Genomic DNA, 18,066 nt, shown 5'->3' with positions numbered 1-18,066 from the left:
CAGCATAGTCCTCTCATTTAACTTTTGTAAATAGGACAAAATGGTTCCTGTTGTCTAATTAATGACTAAATTTCTGGATTCTTTAAAATTAAATGATGATTATGATCTTGCTTTATGCTACCATCACAATTCTAAATATGCAGAGTGAGACGTGGACCACAAATATTTCTAATATATTTGTTTCAAGGGTTCTGCATGTACAAAATGTTGAAGTCCATAAGATAGATGATGTAAGCAAGGCTACAAATGGATCAGGTTGACTTGTGAGTTGACTTGGTCTCTACTCAATTAGACTCGAAATAGTTTGTACTCGAAGAATTTGATCGGTCGCAGCCCTCAGATTATCTAGGTCTAACTTTGATAAACAAAAATAGGCTCTACCCTACTCAAACCTGATCTAGCCTAATGCAAAAATCTAAGTGACATGAAACCCCTTCTCCTTCACTTCAATATATCTTTTTCAGTTTATTGAATGAACCCTCATTTCTCTATTCATCTCAACAATTTCAGCTTCCTTCACCTACTTTCACTTGATTATATCTAAAAGTTCATTGTTTGTTTCACTAGATTCTTACTTATAATGTTATGTCTTCAAGATTATAACTTGAAACTTATATCTTAAGAATAATGAATTTCTTGAATGAAATTAAAAAAAATTTCGAATTAAAATTCATATTTAAGTCGGCTCTTTCAGTTTTATTTAAGAAATGATAGTGATTTTATATTTAATTATTCATTATTATATTTTTAGCTCAAAAAAATAGCTAGACATGTGACCCAAATTGCAGACCAGGCTCGAATTCGAACATTTCAGGTCAGGTTCGAGCCATATTCCATGCGTGACCCACTGGATTCAAAATTCTTTCCATGCACATGAGCCAATTTGACCCAATTAGCTAATGGGTTCACCCTAGTCCAGAATCAAGATTGGAAATTAATATCAGGTCAAGCATGTTCCAATCCGACCATCCCATTTGTAACCCAAGATTCAGGTTACCTTTGAACCTCAAAATAGAATAGTGGAACATTTGATGAGGTAATGATCCAAAGTTTTGTGGATCAAAGTTCTAGTCCAATTTATAATTTTGGCACTTCATAGGACAACAAATAGGATGATACGAGGTTTACAAACTTCTCCAAAGAACTTCTGAGGCTTGTAACACCATGGTTGAGGTCTGAAGACCAACAAACACTTCCTCGTCGCTTCACTATCTTATTCCAGTCTTCATGCGGGATGCAAGTATCTTTCTTAATTAGAAACTAAGCTTAAATTAGCACACAAATGCTTGACGATTATTAATCAGCTTAACTCCTTGCCAAAAAAAAATCTTAAACAAGATCTACAATTCAACCATCCGGCTATGACTCTGTTTCAAACATGATTCAAGCCATCTTCTTTGCCTTTGCTTGGCTCTCTAGTTGACACTTGAAAGCAATAACAAACCAAAATGTTTTGTAGGGAGAAAGATGAGAAGAAGGTTCACAAAAGGTGAGAGGAAAACAACCAGCCCACAGATCACGTAGCGAAGAATGCTTGTTCTGAAATGTAACTTCCTTGTCTTCTTTTCCTGTCTAAAATTTGTTCATATACAAAAATTTCGATAGGCAGAATGCCCCTGTAAAATAAAGAGAGAACGTAACCACAATGGATTAACAAAAAAATAATCAGAAATAATTATTTCAACCATTCACATTGGCAAGTACACTAGGCTCCAGCGTCATTACAGATGAAAAACAAAGAAGCGCCAATTGTACAATTCAAATATAATAGATACAATGAGTCTGCTACTACATATATTTACAATGATTACTCATAGGGTGCTAAAGCTCCCGCAGCACAAGAATCCCTTCATCAAATGGGAGATTAAGAACTTCTAACTCAACATCTGCACAGAGTTTTCTCTCAAATTATTCACCAGAGAAAGCAGCTTGATGCAGGTCCTCCATTTCTTCTGTTCTGCATCCTAAGCTGATGCTTTAGAAGTCAAATACATCCATCACATAGCAACAGCCTCTTTTTGATAGACCAAGATGCAAAAAGAACTGTAAAGAGCCAAAGCTGGCACTGACTTAACCCTACCTCAAAAATTGTTATTTCATACTTGAGATTTTGAATTGCTTAACTGGCCAACAAGGATGCACCGGATTCAAGATGACCAGCCACCGAAAATTTATGCATATTTCCGCAGTTCACCATAGCCAGCAGAATAAGTATTATTCACATGACTTCCATTGCAACTTCCTTTTTCTTCCTTCATTGCAGTTCATATTCGCCTTTAAGCATGGCGCTTTTTCTTCAGTATGACTCAATAAAATGACAAGCATGCATGAAGAATCACTAATCTGATGGTTTTTCTTCCTTCCTTAACAGCTTTGAGAAATGGATGATGTTGCACAGCGATGGGAGTCAAAGGAATACGATATCATCATGTACATAGCTTTGGGAAAGCTCTCAGCCTAATTATGTGAAACAGTATATACAATGTAGGGTATTGTCACAGAAGGGTTTATTTTACCAGCCATACACAGGATTCTGTACCTGAGGTGGCAAGAGGTGCAAATCCCTGCAGTGTTGCTTATTATAATATTGTGTACCTGGTATTGCTCCCGTGGATAGCCTCAGGATCTCATTCCCTGTGAAACAATAATGAGCAAATGCCAATCCCCCGTCGACAAGATCTGATAAACTTGGCACTGAAATTGATTTCTTAATATCCTTGATGTTGTTGCCTCCTTCCCTGGACTTGTCATTGTTATTACTTAACACTCGGTCAAGCTCAGAGTAGTCCATGAATCTCTGGGTTGCAGCCTCCCACGATAGGTCATATCTCTGCTGAGGAGTGAGAGGTTGGGGTTCATTGGCCATTGCCTCTTTCACTCTAGCAACGAAGTCCTCTGATGTCTTGTAAGTCAAGCAGTTTGGAAATGCCCTGAAGAAATCATTTGATGGGTGATCTGCACAGACAACAAACTTCCCCATAGCCAGAGCCTCAGCTGTTGCCGTGCAGAGGACATCACTGACACTAGGATTGATGAAAACCTTGTACCTGTGAATATAACAAAATAATAGCATCAATAATTAATAGAGAAGAAAAATGCAACAATACGTGCAAGGTAATTTTCTTATGCAAACATTACCCATGAAGTGAATCATCTGCATGATCCCTTCCCTTAAGGAAGTTGAGATTCAGGTCCAACTTCTTGGCAGCAGATTGAACTTCGTGCGAGTCCTCTCCATTTCCATACACATCTAACCTGAAACCTTCTAATTCATTTTTGTGCTTTACTAACAAGTCTATCAATTCTTTATAACCTTTCGTCCACACCATCTTTCCAAGAAAATACGCTCCTTTGGAGAATGCCTGCTGTCCATGCTCCCTTTCGGCTGCTGTTTTTTCTCCAACGTTAAGAAATTTGGGATTCACACCATGAACATTGCAGATAACAGACTTGGGTAGATCCTGCGTTGCTGCAGAAAGACGCAAAACCTGCATGACAAATCATTGATTAGTTCAAATATAAGAATATCCTTTTCAATTTGCTTCATGTTATACAATATAATATTATTTATATAATAAGTATTACGTGGTCCAGCAAAAGAAAGAACCACCAATTCCCCCCACACTAAACATATTAGACCATTCAAACAGTTATGAGCATAAATCAAATAGAAGCAAGATTGAATAATCAGAAGATATAGAAATGAGACCTTATGGCAGTGTGCTCTTGTGACCCAGTTGTTAATATGCTTGACCAGGAAAGCTTGGATAGCTCCATACTTCTCCCTTTTGATGTACTCTAAGTAATTTGTGTGAACAACACCAACAACATGATTAAACTTATCAGTCCAACGCTCTCCATGATAGTACCAATTTAGGTGCTCTGGCTCTTCCAGTATGGCAACATCAGCTTCCTTGGAGGGAATAAACTGTGAAGTGTCCCCAGCAGGTACGATGCTCCGCCTTTCTTTTGAGAACTGAAGCCAAACAAAGTACATGTTAAATAAGCAGACATTGTGAAAATTTTGCATGAAAAAGTGCATGACAACTATTTCCATTGAACACACACACACAGAGAAATAGAGAGAGAGAGAGAGAGAGAGAGAGATCTACCTTCCCTGGATAAAAGGAGATCTTGAAATCTGCTTTAAAAGCAACCCTTTCCTCCAGCCAATTTCTTATGAACACTTCCTGCTCTTCTGGAGAACTAAAAGTCATGTGATTAGGATAAACCAGTTCCTGGTCTGACTTGCAGAGCCAAGGGACCACCAATGTTACATTCTGCTTTGCAGATTTAGCCAAATATGCAGCTCTAAATAGTGGATTTACAGCAGTTCCAGTCATCCATGGGAGACTGGCAGTTGTCACAATTGCAACATGATGCTTTTTGTCTGCCATGTCAGACTTACAATGGTTGGTCCAAAAGCCACCATCATAGTGATGCCCTGTGCTTTGGAGCACGCTGGCTATCCTTAAATCAAGTTCATTGGTGATGCTCCCATTTCCGATTAAGGATGCTTCATTCTCAGATACAGAATGACATAACAGATGATCTTTGCATCGGCTGCACAAAGTCTCAACTATTTTGTCGCATATATCTACACGGCCAATAAAATGCTCTATGAGATAAGATTTATGTCATATTGTAATAAGCACATATTTGTATAGATGTGGACAAAAGAATTCCAAAGTAAAAAATTTCAATAAAAGCACAGTTCCTTAACCCAGTCAGAGAACATGAATATCTGGAGTAATGTACATATGCTTTTATAAGTATATGAAGGAGAAATTTCCTGGATTCTGAGTTTTTAATGAAACACATGCCTCAAACTTCAATACAGGCAGTGACAAGACCATCTGAAGATCAATTATCTTTGCGGCATAAACTATCATCAACAACAGATGGCATGTGACATTGCAGCCATATTTGGTTGAGTAATGACAAAATACAGAACGTGAATCATTTCTCACACATATAGAGAACAAGACAAGTGAAAATACGAAGTGGTAAGAGGAAAGATGCATGATGTCCTATGGTGCATATCTTTCTGTGAAACTGGCTTGGCGATGGCATATTCAACAGAATCAAGAATATCTCATTGTAAAAAGGCCCAGTCGGTATGATGAAACACAAGATAATTCTAAAACCTGAAGGTTGTATCATTACGGATATTCTTCTGTGCTGCCGGGGGAAAGATTAAAGATCAAAGCATTTGAGAGACATGAGGATTTTGCCAAAAAATTCACATCCATGAGTAAAAACGTTTCAAAGATCAAAGCATTTAACAGTAATGTTTTAAATAAACCAGTAAGAAATCCAACTACTTGGGCCTAAGGCATAGTTCTCAGTCTCATGAACAGGCAAAGCAAACACAAATCACAGAAACTGATTTACAACAATTAGAGAACGCAAAGAAATATGTCAAATGGCAAGATAGCACAAAAAGATTGGTGAATATTTTCTCTAGAGACCATTGCTTGACCTATATATTTAGATCATACCATCACAAACTCATGTATTTTAACCATAGAGAGGATATCATATGCTCATAATTGTAATCAAAAGAAATGAACAAGAAAGTCAAGGTGGCAGAAGTGACATATTATATACCCTATTGATATATCATGGTTGTAAGATATAGGTGGTGTAAACCAAGTATAAGAGATCAACAGCTAACTGGTGAATAGGATATCTTGCAATTTTAAATATACAGAAAGAAAGTAAGTTGTGGATTATTCAGACAGGATGAAGCCATAGATACTAGGTCTTTTAGCAGCGTCAGCCAAACAGTAATAAGCAACAAGTCACAAATAAGGTTTTCAGAGACAAGTTCATTGTACCTCGTCTTATACCTAGTTGATCAAACAATGGCCCAGATTGCTTAACCAGATATGCCAGAAGTTCAGGTAGATCCAGGGGTGGTGGAACTTCCTGTGCACAAATAAGCATTAGTATATGCATAAGGATGATAACTGAACCTGTGCACAAATAAGCATTAGTATATGCATAAAGATGATCACTGATTATCAAATGTATCCATATATTTAGGCACCACATTTCTTCAATTTAACAAAACAAAAACACTGCCACTAAAATTTCCGGTAGTAGGTACCGGTGTACGGCATTTGGTTTTCATGAGCAATGACAGAGATGATAATGCCATTATACTAATTGCCATCCAAAGGGTCAAGATTCAGTATTAGCTTGCTGTAAGAGATCAGATGAAGTAATTCTTGTTTTTCATTGGAGAATACACTAACCATGTTGCAAATTGTGATCCAATCTTAATATCCAAATCATCTCTCACTAGTTGTAGAATCTATAATTGAAACCTCAAGCTTATAATCTGAATTATTAGGAGAAGTAAGAAAAGAGGCTAAGTTGCATGGCCATGTTTCATCTACAACAGCAAGAAGAGAATAGATCAAAGCCATAAAATGTAGCTAGGAGAGTATATCAAATCTGAAGTATGTGCCCTGGGAAATTTCACTTGTGAATCTGAAAACCAATGTCTATCTACAAAAGAATGCTAATGATAAATACATTTACAACCAACCTTTGATTCTTGAGGTTCCTTGCAAATTGATCTCTGCAACAGAAACAAAAGGACGTAAAAAAGTTGAAATTTTTCCTTTCAAATGGAGCAATATACAATTTCATAAAAGCACAAATTAGAGAAATGGGGGGCTGGGGGGAGGGGGTGCAGGGGGCGGGGTTTGGTCAGATTGAAACACTGGTGATTCTTGTAATACCTCATGCTGTCATGCATTATATCTTTGTGCTCTTGGGGCTGATTGCATGGAGAAAGTGCAATAGCTTATCGCTTATTGAAAATGTGTGGACATGATGGTCGCATTCATATTCATTTTCAACAAAATTCTTTGGCATAACCTTGAAAATTTTGCAGAATGATAGAGCAAGATGGCCAAATCCCACAAGCTGGAATCTCAAGTGACAAAGAACATACACCAATATGCATGCATTTGTCTTGTAAGTTTTCTATCTACACATATATGCATTCATATGCAATTCCAATTTCATATCATATTGTCATTTAATTGAAAAACATATAGGCAAATTCCTTTAAACAAGGTTTGCCGTACCAGTTAATACCACACCATATCGAACGTACCGCATCATACCAGTATCAAATCGATACACAATCTCATATCACACTGACACTCGATATGTCTCGCTATCTCGTACCTTACCGCGTACCCACACTGTAATAGGATGGTACCGCTAAAAAGTCCATTACCGAGATAGCAAACCTTGCCTTTAACCATACAAAGTGATTGTTCAAAAGGATCAAGAATACTCGAACTGAATTGCACGAGGAAAACCAATGCCATGATCGTCATGACAATAATCTCTTTTAACTTGGCCATTTATATAGGTAGGTATTCTTTTCCCATATGATATTATTTCGATAATAAAAGAAATGCATGTCAGGACAAGGGTATCACCATTGTAAATATGGATGCTCAACAAAAAGAACATATCCACCAGCAGGATGCAACCGAAAAAGAACATGTTGCTGAGTTGTGGACTTTAAACCTTCTACCTTGAAAGTAATATATATGACAATGAGATCCCTAGTTCATTGCACCCACACACATATTTCTTCAGTTTTACACCACAACTACATCGTGCAGAGTGTTTTGCCAGCAAACTGTTTTCATCCTATAGGTGAAATCCACATGATAAGCCGCTCTTGGGCATTCCTAAACAAAAACAAGAAAGGGTGACAACTACTAAGGCAGTTGACAACAACTCACCAAGTAAGTTGTGGTCAGCTACATATGCCTCTAAATCACAATATAGGAAACTGGTATCCACTTCAACTCTTGCATTTAGAGATCCTCATCAGTATTAACCATAGAGTAACCATCCATACAATGGTTTGGAACTTGACCCTACCAAACAAACAAAACAACAAACTTAATATCCCATCACTTGTCCATGCATCCACAACAAACCCCCGCCCCCCCCCCAACAAGAAAAAACACCAAGGTTCTCCATATACTCTTAACCATGGTCTCCCGCCCCAAAATCCTGCTCACATCACATTGCTGCTCTAAATTATGGGATACTAACAAGCATTCAACCAGATCTATGAATAAGGATCATTTGTTCGATGGTACTATGAAATGAAGTATTGAGTAGCCTATTTAAAGAGTCAGATATAAAGTTGAACTCCACACCCAACCCCCCTCCCCCCCACAACCACCAACATAAAAATAAAAATTAAAAAAAAAAAAAAAATATATATATATATATATATATATATATATATTCAACATTAAGATCCATGGTTCTATTTTGTCACTAAATTGTCTATATCTTAGCACACCTTTGTTTTTGACTTTGTTTCCTAACAATCGTTCTCTTCTTATTTTAGTATCCCTTAAAGGTGAATATTTGCTCTATTATACAAATTTATCAAGGCCAAGAGCCAGTGATTATTTTTCCTTTTTCCCCTTTTCTGGTTCTCCTTTGTCCCTTCCTAAAATAGATTAGTTTACACTAGTTCTCATTCCTACATAGGGAAGCATGGGACTGACAATCAAAAATAATTATTTGGATTAGTTTTCTTTGAGAGAAAAATTGTTTTCTGGATTTGTTAACATTATAAAATAGAAAAATCATGGTTGCATATGGAATAGATTATATTCTAAAATTTAGAAGTTAGAAAAAATATCAACTGATTCTTCTACTTCCTTGTTAACCAAGTCCTAAACATTTTTAATCTAATTATAAACTTGTTGTGTTTAATTAGCATAGTCTAAGTAATAATCATTATACAAATTCTTGAATTATTTTATCTCTTTTATTCCACTAAAGGTTTGTTCTAATAGTGGCTTATGGTGGCTTTAAATCATTTGCAATTAACATGTATAGCAACATTAGTATGATTATGTCATATTGGTCCATTGTTTTCTTTTTTGCTTGGCCCCTCAATGTTATAATCCTGGCGTCATCCCTTACCTCAAGAATGTGAAAAGTTCCTCCTTACAAACCCAGCCTCATTTCCAACCAATAGCCTTAGACTCCTTGCTATAAGAGGCAATGAAAAATAATGATTGATAACCAACAAAGTTTATTATACCTACAAATATGCTTCTCCCATATAAATATTTACATGTACAAATATACATACATGTATATACACACAGAGAGAGAGAGAGAGAGAGAGAGAGAGACTTTCTATGCAATTTGAAGGAACTTTTGTGATGGTCACTCTATAATAACAACATACCTAGTAAATAAACCTGCAGGTTTCATTTAATGAAAATAAAAATGCACAGCTTTCATAGATGTTATTCAACAGCCAATTTCTGTAACATAATAAGCTTAATTAATATCAAAACATGGAAGTTGCATTGGATGCAATGTTTAATAGCTTTTATGATAACTAGGGAAGGTGGAAACCTGGCCAAATACTGGAGTCAAACTAACGTAACATTGGACAGTTGTTGTATCATATTGAAGCTTTTTTCAAGACATAATGTGCAGAGAAGTCAGTGATTGAACTAAGAAAGCCTGACAACCTCTGTGAGACATATCTAACGTGAAAATGTGCCCTAGATGACACTTCGCATGCAAACGTGACACAACATATTGTATGTAGTTGGCAAGTCAGGTGCTGGATTATGTCACATCAGCTCTTTCAGAAAATTGTCTTTCCATAACTTCCAGTCCAACAACCTCTAGATTTGCATTTAAAATGTACCTATTACCAATTTCTTTAGAAAAAACCAAAGAAAAATTGTATTGCAAGAAGAAAATTTCTGCTTGTATCATCGTTCCACTAGAACATGATAACACTAGGAATCCAAACTATAATAAAAGTCAGTGGTTCTAGAGTTGTTTATGTCACAGCGCTGGATATCGATACTTTCATCTCATTGTATTGATCTCAAAACAATTTGTTCTTAACATTTAAAGGAAGAAGAATGAAAAGCTGTAATTCCACAAAAAACGAGGTTTCTATGCCAGCCCAATGTACAAATTAACAAAAAGCCCTAAAAGGAAAAGAAAAACTTGATTGGTTAAAGACTAAGAAAAAGCCTCACCAGGATCAATTTCACTTTGTTGACGAACTCGCTGGTCTTAAAATTCCCAAAGATCTCGCTTGATTGGCTCTTCCCCTCACGCTCCTTCAATCTCGCCTTCAACAACCGAATCGGCTCCCACTCCTTCCCCTCCTCCACCCCTTTCCACCGGAGCTTCCTTCCCCGGCCACGAACCCCATCCTTGCCGAGATCCAGCAACCCTCCCACCTCATCCACCTCCGCGACGATTGCGTTCCTGATCCCGGAGAGATCGATCCGGATCGACGACTTGGGGCTCCACTTCTCCAGCACCTTCCGGCTGAACTCCGGCGACGAGTACGCTTGCCGGATCTCCGACAGCTTCGGCTGGATCCGCTTCACGAACTCGAGCTCCGCGATCGACCTCTCAACTGGCGGCCGCGGCGGGGCCGAGAACGCCGACGCCGACTGTAGGAAGTTCTCCAACTCGCGGTCGGCAAGGTTCTTGAATGAACTGGCTCTGGCTCGCATCAGCTGGAGGTCGGCGCCCGCGAAGTCCCGCACCTCCCGCCACCCCTTGGAGAGGAAGGAGAAGGCCTTCTCCGCCGTGCCGGCGCTCGACGCCTCCGGCGGCGACTCCATGCCGGGATTGACCATGTCGGCTTCCAATGTTTCTTGGTCGCGCTTCTTCTGGAATTGTGTGGAGGCAGGAGAGAGAGACGGACGGCGACAGGGGTAGCAGAAGAGGAAGGAGAGGGTGGGAGGAGGTTTAAAACGGGAGCAGTGCGTGGGGCCCGGAGGGGAGATGTCGCGGGAGCCACGTGGAGGATATGCTGACGTGGAGGAGGAGCGGGGTAGGGTGGCCCGCGGTTGATGCCGTGGAGAGAGGTCGTTGGGCGGAGGGATTTTGGGTTCGGTTCTGGAATATTCGAATATCCGACGGACGGCGGCGTGTTTGATTGGCACTCTCGGGAATGATCGGTCGGCTGCCAACGCGTTACACGGAAACCTCGCGGGTACAGCAGCAGGGCGCGTAATTGGTTGCTGGTCGTCAAAATGTTTGTGCTTGACAAAGTGTGTGATGAGGTTATATTAGTGTGTAGGAACCGGCAAGAGACGTTACATGTGGATGTGGTACCCAGCAGCTATGGCCTCCTCTGTTGTCTGCTTGTTCCCCAAAGAAGTTTGAACAACAGATGTTAGATACGTAATTTTGAATCATAGTGCAATCACTATAATCTTCAGCAAAAAAAAAAAAATAGTGAGCAACGACTAGAGAACAATAAAATTACAAGTGATTATATAAAAGCAGTTGTTATCAGACAGAAATTTGTGGTTCAAAATTTCAAATCCTATTGCCACATTGCTCTACAGTGAAATACTTGGATTAGTAAATAATTGACTCAAACCAAAAAAATCATTCACCCGCCATTCTCAAAATAATGTCATCCTTTTGCTTTTATTGTTCTCATCAAACAACAAATGGATGTGATTAAACAAAGCGAAGACAAAACAAATTATAGTGCTAGTGTATATTTGAGTCTACAAAATTATATTATTAGATTGATCTGCCAAACAGATAGCGACCCATGTCCTTCGCACAAGAACATCTACAAAGGTCACGATCATTCTGCAGCAGGGACCAAGAAAAGTCACGGCTAGGAGGTCAAGAATTTCTTTGTTCCAATGTATCCATCTCTGGAACCGTCTCCATCTTTAGAGCAGCATTCGATGATCTAGGCCTTCGGCCGCTTGTCGACCAGAAATTGTTCTCTGGAAGCATCCCATTCAAACTTTGGGATTCCTAGGGCCACTAGCTTTCTCCACCGTTATCTTCTATGTTGAGGGAGCCACCAGATGTCCCTTTTTTTTTTTTTTTATCCTTCTTCGGTATAAGCCACCAGATGTCCCTCTTTTTTTTTTTCCTTCTCTCTCTCTCTCTCTAGCTCGTCCAAGCACGTGTCACTCTGCTTACTTTTGAGGATGGGTCCCGATATTGTTCGGTTGATTCCAGCCTTGGGTACCAATAACTGGACGTCCTCTCTCAGAATCGGATGCTCCTGAGAATGATGTCCATAAGAAAGAATTTTTGGAACGACCCTGTTCAATTGAAAGTTTCAGATCTGTAATTAGAACAAGATCTTAACTGCTAAAAAACTGTAAAACAATAATTGGAATCACCCAATTCTACATCCTCTAGGTAAAACATTCATGCGGACTTATATTTAGTCCCATATCGATTATTCACCATGATCAAAAAATTCAAATAATACATTTTGACTATTTTTTTTTTTTTGATAAGATCCTGGATTGTTACCATAATGCATGAACCATCTTTCTCCACCGCTTCTGTTGGCCAGAGGAGTGGTCTAGTCCGCTTCTGGTCAGTTATTCAACATCAAGGACTTTGACGACCTCGGGAAATCCCCACTCCAAAATGAGATTAAGGCTGGATGGATATCCTAGTTTCAGTCATAAGTTTGGAATATTTTGCTCAGGCCCAATGCAAGTCTTACGATGTGTTGAACAAACAAGACAAAAAGTTATAAGAAGTACCTTATGTCCCAAAGAAAGTCAAGGAAAAGATCAAATTTAGTCTTGAAAGAAGTAATCCTTCGGTTTCTTTTCATTTCCCATTTTGTACTTGCTAGTCCAAAGCCAATTCTCTTTTAATAAAATGAGTGGTTCCCTGCCCAATTCTTTTCCCTGAAGCACACATTGCAAGAACAATAAACAGCCACCCAAGCATGAAGGGGTTAATTAGCAGTTTATTAACAAGAGACTGGTCATTCCATTTTGGAATTCATTCTCTGAGGATTGAGACACATTTTCCACCAGCTCTTCATCAGAAGAAATCACTTGGGAAAAAAAAAACAAAAAGAAAAACGCGTGACTTGTTCTGATTGATGAGCTAAAAAACAGACATCCAAAAACCTTCACTTTGCAGGTGATGCTCTCTGCATCAAAAGCAAGCACAAGCTTTTTTACACAAATACAGCTGTTTCAAACCTATTTAGATGTGCACTTACGCTGCTCTGTCGGCCCGCTATTACTATAAAGGTGGCTACTTGACTCTCAACGTTGGTCAGTATGGGTTGAGCTTTCAGATAAGCTGGTCAACTTGTCTCGCTTCTACCAACAGCTTCAGAAAGCGGTGAGAGCAGTCTTAGTCTTCAGACAAGCAGAACTGCATTTATACAACCATCATTCTCTGGATCATTTGTGACTTGAGCATATTTCCCTGCATGAGGGAAAGGTTTCAGAAATTTCAGAGGAAAAAAAAAAAAAACAATGACAAACATCTCTTGACGAGCAAGAAGTTTCTCACCCCATACAACTTTCCCTCCAGGTGTAACCAGACCAAGTTCGCTCACATTCACCTGAAATTCCACAGTGAAAACATCTATCACATCTTTCAAAAAGAATAAAATAAAATAAAATAAAATAAAAAATAGATTATAAAGAAAGCCACCATCAACAACTTTCTTATAATTCTCTGACTATCTAAGTGAGAGGAGTGAAAGCTTAAATCCTTCTGCCTGTGCAGACTCTATAGGCAAATTTCTCATGGAAGTCAGGCACAACAGTTATATCCTGTTCACAAAGGCAGCCAATAAATAAAAAGGGTGCATCTAATTACCTCAATGATAGTTCCCTTTGTCACAACACCAAGAGACGTGTACATTGGACCATTTGGATTTTTCTTTATCCCAATTATATCCAGATTGAAGGTGCATTTAAGTTCAGGATGTGTCACATTCGCTATCGTAAACCTCAATCCCATTGGACGGATAAAACGCTCATATTTTGGTGGTTTTCTTGTAAACTCTGTTCCTACACGTGTGACTTTGGTGACCATTCTCTTCCATTGCTTCGCTGAACATTGAAACCAGAAAAAACATTAGAAATTTTCTCATTATGGTGAGGCGTATCTTCAGCTTATATTAGACAAAGAACATAAAGACAGTATTTTGAAAGCCATCACTATTGCTTTTACATCATTATTTGATAAGCTACCAAAAAGGGTTTTATCAGAAAAAGAACAGGAAGTCCAAAATGCAGATCAACTTTGCAAAATTTCAGTATAACACACCATCATGTTGTGCAAGACAGAATCATTGGAAGGAAACATCATCTTTGAGGATTCCACCATCAGTTTAGAGTTCAGGTTGTTCCATTGTTATCCCACCAACTCTAGTAAATCTATCTATTTCAAATCAGATCTGCACTACAAGGAACCAGTAATTCCAAAAAATAGAAGATATATGGCATCCACATTTCATGGTGCATAAAAGAAGGGTTAAAGGCATTAACCAGGCTTTGCTTGGAGCGTAATAACAAGGGCTTGAAAGGACTAATTTAGTGTCGTTTCAGTAATTATTTGAGGGTCATGAGTGCAATTTCTGTTCTTTTTTTCTTTTTGATGGTGTGTTGTTTTTTTTTTTTTTTTTTTGCCCCGTTTTTGTGGGGGGCGGGGGATGTAAAGATGGTGATCCCATCACCAAAATTCCTGTTGTACAATCAAAGACATTTAATATTTTTTGGGTAGAGAAAACATCTGATATTTATTTAAAATGAATGTATAATATGGATACAATCATCAAAATCCCTGTTGAACAATGAAAAACATTTAATATTTTTTGGATAAAGAAAACATTTAATATTTTTTAATTAAAAAAAAATCAAATATGCTATAGCAGATACTCTGCTGGTGTAAGTAATATGGTTAAATTATTGGAAACTTACTTTTGTGCTTGCCAGAACGAACAACTCTAAACATCTCATCTTCAGCCACAGGCCTAACCTACAAAAGAGGATATGTTGGTGTTCATAAAGCTGAACATGCAAGGAGACAAAGCAATCTACATAAGAAGACCATGGAACAGCAGACTACTTCTCTCTTTCAGAAATCTAGTCTGAAACCACTTGATAGTGTCTAAAAGAAAACACCCCTCAGAAAACTTTAAAGTGACACAGAAAGAACCATCTCAGCAAAGCAATCTACCTTTGGAAGTGGGACCTCCCACTTGCCAGCCTTTTCCTTCCTCTTTTGCTTAATAGTGTTGCTAAGAACCTGCAAAATAGAAAACAAATATAAGTTGAATGGCATATGTTTAGACAAGATCATAGTTAACGAACAAAACATTGCACAGGAACAATCCAAGATTCTAGACAGGCTTGGTAACCTTCGCACGTGTTGTAACATCACGATCCAGAAGATATGCAGGAACAGCTCCTTCATGAACTGGTTCATCTACCTTCCTCCTAGATGATGATTCCTCATGTATAGCAAGCCTGCAAAGGATCCAAACGATAATAATAGGATACCAACATGTGGTTCTGTAACAAACATTTGTATGCACATCCCGTTCTGTAACACACATTTGTGTGCATATCCTTTCTTGTCGACACATGCAAACACATCAAATGTCATTGAGTATACCAACAAACTTGATTATGAGGTGGTATTTAAGCTACCATAAATGGAGTAAAAACAATCAAAAATTATACAACACAAAAGTTTGCCGTATCGGTCGGTATCCTACTGGTATCGGTACCAAACTGGTATATGATCTCATACCATACCGATACTCAATATGTCTCATCATCTCGTAACATACTACGTATCAATAATGGTATTGGAATTGGTCCGATACCAAGATGGTGAATCTTAAAATAACTACAATAAGGTAGCATAAGACTATTTTTACTCCACCGAATGCTTTTCATATTAGTAAACTTTGGGCAATATGACAAAGTGTTGTGTTTAGACAAGGTGCCGTGATCTAAATAGATAAATTTCTTCTATAACTACTCTAATGATTATTATTCGCAGTTTCAGCAAAATAAAGATGCATTTGGTTAGCCATTAAAAAAATATTTTTTTTATTTTTTTATTTTTAAAAAGCAAAAATCAAAAAGTAATATTTGATAACACCATGAAAAACAAAAAGCAAAAATTAAAATAATCAAAATAATTATTTTATATACAAAATAAAAATTTTTTGCTTTCCAAAACTTGCTTTCTGCTTTTTTTGCATCCTCACATCTAAAACGACAAATTAAAAAGTAAAAAGCCTGAATCCTTCTCCCTCGTCAAGCTCTTCACCTCCCCACCCCCTTCTCCTTCCCATCTCGAACCCTTCTCTCTCTCATTGAGCTCTTCATTAACTTTTTTATTTTTACTCAATAGCAAAAATTTAAAAAAAAATAAAAAATACTTTTTTAAAATCAAAAATCAAAAAGTGAATGAATTTTCTGAGTTGGAGGATTACGTCTTCTTCATCAGCGCCTTCTCTGCATACCGTTTCTTGGCAAACATCTTCCCTTTAATACCAAGAGCCTGTATTGCCGTTTATCAGGTAAAAAATTAATTGAAATGGAACAAAACGAAATGTTAAGAAAAGACTTAAAAATCGGAAAATTGTCGAAAATAATAAAAAAAATACACCTTTTGGGCATAATCTGAACTCTCGTGGACTTCCCGAGCCTCCTTCTTCCGCTTCCGATCGAAATGGTCGAACTGGTAGCCATGGCGCTTCCTGTGGAGCTCTATGTAATCTCCTTGCGGCTACAAACACAGGACCGATCGAATCAAAGAAAATAGATCGAGAAATTTCCATCAGATGGACTGGAATTTGGATTATATGAGATGGAAATCGAGAGAAACTCACCATGCCGACGGAATTGGGGGAGCTGGGAGAACCCTACGCAGTGTTCTTGAGGCTTGGGGCGGCAAAGGAAGGGGCAGTGGAGTTATCGTTAGAATTCAGGTTCTCGTAATCCGCGGGTGAGTTTAATAAGAAGCTTTCTCTGCGCCTACCTCCTGCAATTTAGATCCAACGGTTGTAAAAGTCTGGTGTAAGGGAAGGTGATGTGAATTGCTCTCTGCCACGCTGTGATCCGAACCGTCCAAATATCGGACTCCGCGAGTGGAAGTATTCTTCCATCGAGGTCCTCAGGCACACTAAAACTGCTCTAACCGCCTAAAATGGCCCAAACCCACGTAAGTAGGCCCTGACTTCTGAAAAAATGCAAGGCAGGCGAACAACATCACCCAATGTCTTACCATGCACGTGCCATACGGTAGAAGAAAATTGGAGATTTGTGCGTCAAGGCCTCCATCTCTTGATTGCTCCAATTCTACGAGGGTAATTTTAAATTATTTTCATTTCAACCATTCAGCAGGAAAAATCTTATTTTTATTTTGATTATAACGGAATGTTCAAATTTCTCAAAATTTAATTTTTATCATTTTTTTAATATTTAAATTTTATTTTAATTTTGATTTTAATTTCGATCATGTACTAAATATATTAATTTTTTTTATTCCTATTCTAATCAAAATCGAAATGAATTAAAATAAAAATTAAAATGATCATATTCTACTTACACATTTCATTCATGATCGGAATCGAAATTAAAATAAAATTTAAATATTATGAAAAAGATAAAATTAAATTTTAAAAAATTTAGATATTTTCATCTAACCAAAATAAAAATAAAACTCTCTTCCATTAAATAGTTGGCATGATAGCCACTTAATTTCATTATTATTTTAGACTCTTCCCCACCATGCCAAGCATGCGAGTGGCATGGTGGTACCCGTGGGAACATGGCATTGCTCTTTGATCACTGCCATCGCGCCATGTAATTCTTACATTCTACGTACTGGATGAATAATCCGTGCAACGCGCAAGGAAGTGGGTTTCCCGCGGAGGTCGGCCAAGCATTGGATGCCTTCTCAGAACTACGAAAGCATAAAGTGCGTCAGCATCTTCCTTCTTGAAATTTTTGTTGACTTGCATGAAATCTGAGATTATTTTAGCAACTTCGTCAAATGTACCAAAAGAAAAAACAACTTTGGCAAAAACATGATGGCAATTCTTGTTTTAAGGATTTTACCAGGGAATGAAATTATAAGAGAACTTTTATTTATTTTTTCTAAAATATATGCCTCCACCAAAACTGGTTACTATGGAGGATGCTGTGACTGTCAAGCCAGACAGTCAGTTTATCAGCCTCCTCAGAC

The 18,066-nt window shown here is 37.9% G+C and overlaps 2 protein-coding genes across 7 annotated transcripts; both read right to left on the bottom strand.

The window, feature by feature from the left end:
- Nucleotides 1-1,650: 1,650 nt before the first annotated feature.
- Nucleotides 1,651-10,782, bottom strand: LOC105038316 (digalactosyldiacylglycerol synthase 1, chloroplastic). The gene is made up of 7 exons (XM_010914080.4): nucleotides 10,077-10,782; nucleotides 6,557-6,589; nucleotides 5,841-5,931; nucleotides 4,113-4,597; nucleotides 3,710-3,976; nucleotides 3,139-3,488; nucleotides 1,651-3,047 (listed from the first exon to the last, which is right to left on the bottom strand). Exons 1-7 carry the CDS (start codon nucleotides 10,689-10,691, stop codon nucleotides 2,513-2,515), a joined length of 2,376 nt encoding a protein of 791 aa, XP_010912382.1. The 5' UTR covers nucleotides 10,692-10,782; the 3' UTR covers nucleotides 1,651-2,512.
- A 683-nt stretch (nucleotides 10,783-11,465) lies between these two features.
- LOC105038315 (uncharacterized) lies at nucleotides 11,466-16,822 on the bottom strand. Of its 6 annotated transcripts, none has more exons than XR_003800051.2 (12): nucleotides 16,709-16,822; nucleotides 16,486-16,605; nucleotides 16,310-16,377; nucleotides 15,221-15,329; nucleotides 15,040-15,108; nucleotides 14,781-14,838; nucleotides 13,675-13,910; nucleotides 13,363-13,414; nucleotides 13,064-13,275; nucleotides 12,591-12,740; nucleotides 12,352-12,496; nucleotides 11,466-12,134 (listed from the first exon to the last, which is right to left on the bottom strand). XR_003800051.2 is itself a non-coding variant. In XM_029263044.2 (9 exons), exons 1-9 carry the CDS (start codon nucleotides 16,709-16,711, stop codon nucleotides 13,208-13,210), a joined length of 783 nt encoding a protein of 260 aa, XP_029118877.1. In that variant the 5' UTR covers nucleotides 16,712-16,822; the 3' UTR covers nucleotides 12,768-13,207. The 6 variants fall into 6 exon arrangements, 1 of the variants encoding a protein (XP_029118877.1); XR_012141692.1 differs by having other exon boundaries at nucleotides 12,352-12,483; XR_003800050.2 differs by having other exon boundaries at nucleotides 12,352-12,740.
- Between the last annotated feature and the right edge of the window lie 1,244 nt (nucleotides 16,823-18,066).

Source organism: Elaeis guineensis, chromosome 1 (assembly GCF_000442705.2).
Source record: "Elaeis guineensis isolate ETL-2024a chromosome 1, EG11, whole genome shotgun sequence".
NCBI lineage: Eukaryota > Viridiplantae > Streptophyta > Magnoliopsida > Arecales > Arecaceae > Elaeis > Elaeis guineensis.
The sequence above is the reverse complement of the archived record's forward strand: the minus strand, read 5'-3'. Positions and strand labels throughout refer to the sequence as shown.

Excerpts from the sequence above, each read along its gene's own strand:
- LOC105038316 (XM_010914080.4), bottom strand. The coding sequence starts at position 10,691 with ATGGTCAATCCCGGCATGGAGTCGCCGCCGGAGGCGTCGAGCGCCGGC. Across the intron at positions 6,590-10,076 it reads ACAAAGTGAAATTGATCCTG|AGATCAATTTGCAAGGAACC; the intron begins GTGAGGCTTTTT and ends TTTCTGTTGCAG. Across the intron at positions 3,489-3,709 it reads CAAGAGCACACTGCCATAAG|GTTTTGCGTCTTTCTGCAGC; the intron begins GTCTCATTTCTA and ends TTTGTCATGCAG.
- LOC105038315 (XM_029263044.2), bottom strand. Across the intron at positions 15,109-15,220 it reads ATGTTACAACACGTGCGAAG|GTTCTTAGCAACACTATTAA; the intron begins GTTACCAAGCCT and ends TCTATTTTGCAG. Across the intron at positions 14,839-15,039 it reads GGGAGGTCCCACTTCCAAAG|GTTAGGCCTGTGGCTGAAGA; the intron begins GTAGATTGCTTT and ends CCTCTTTTGTAG.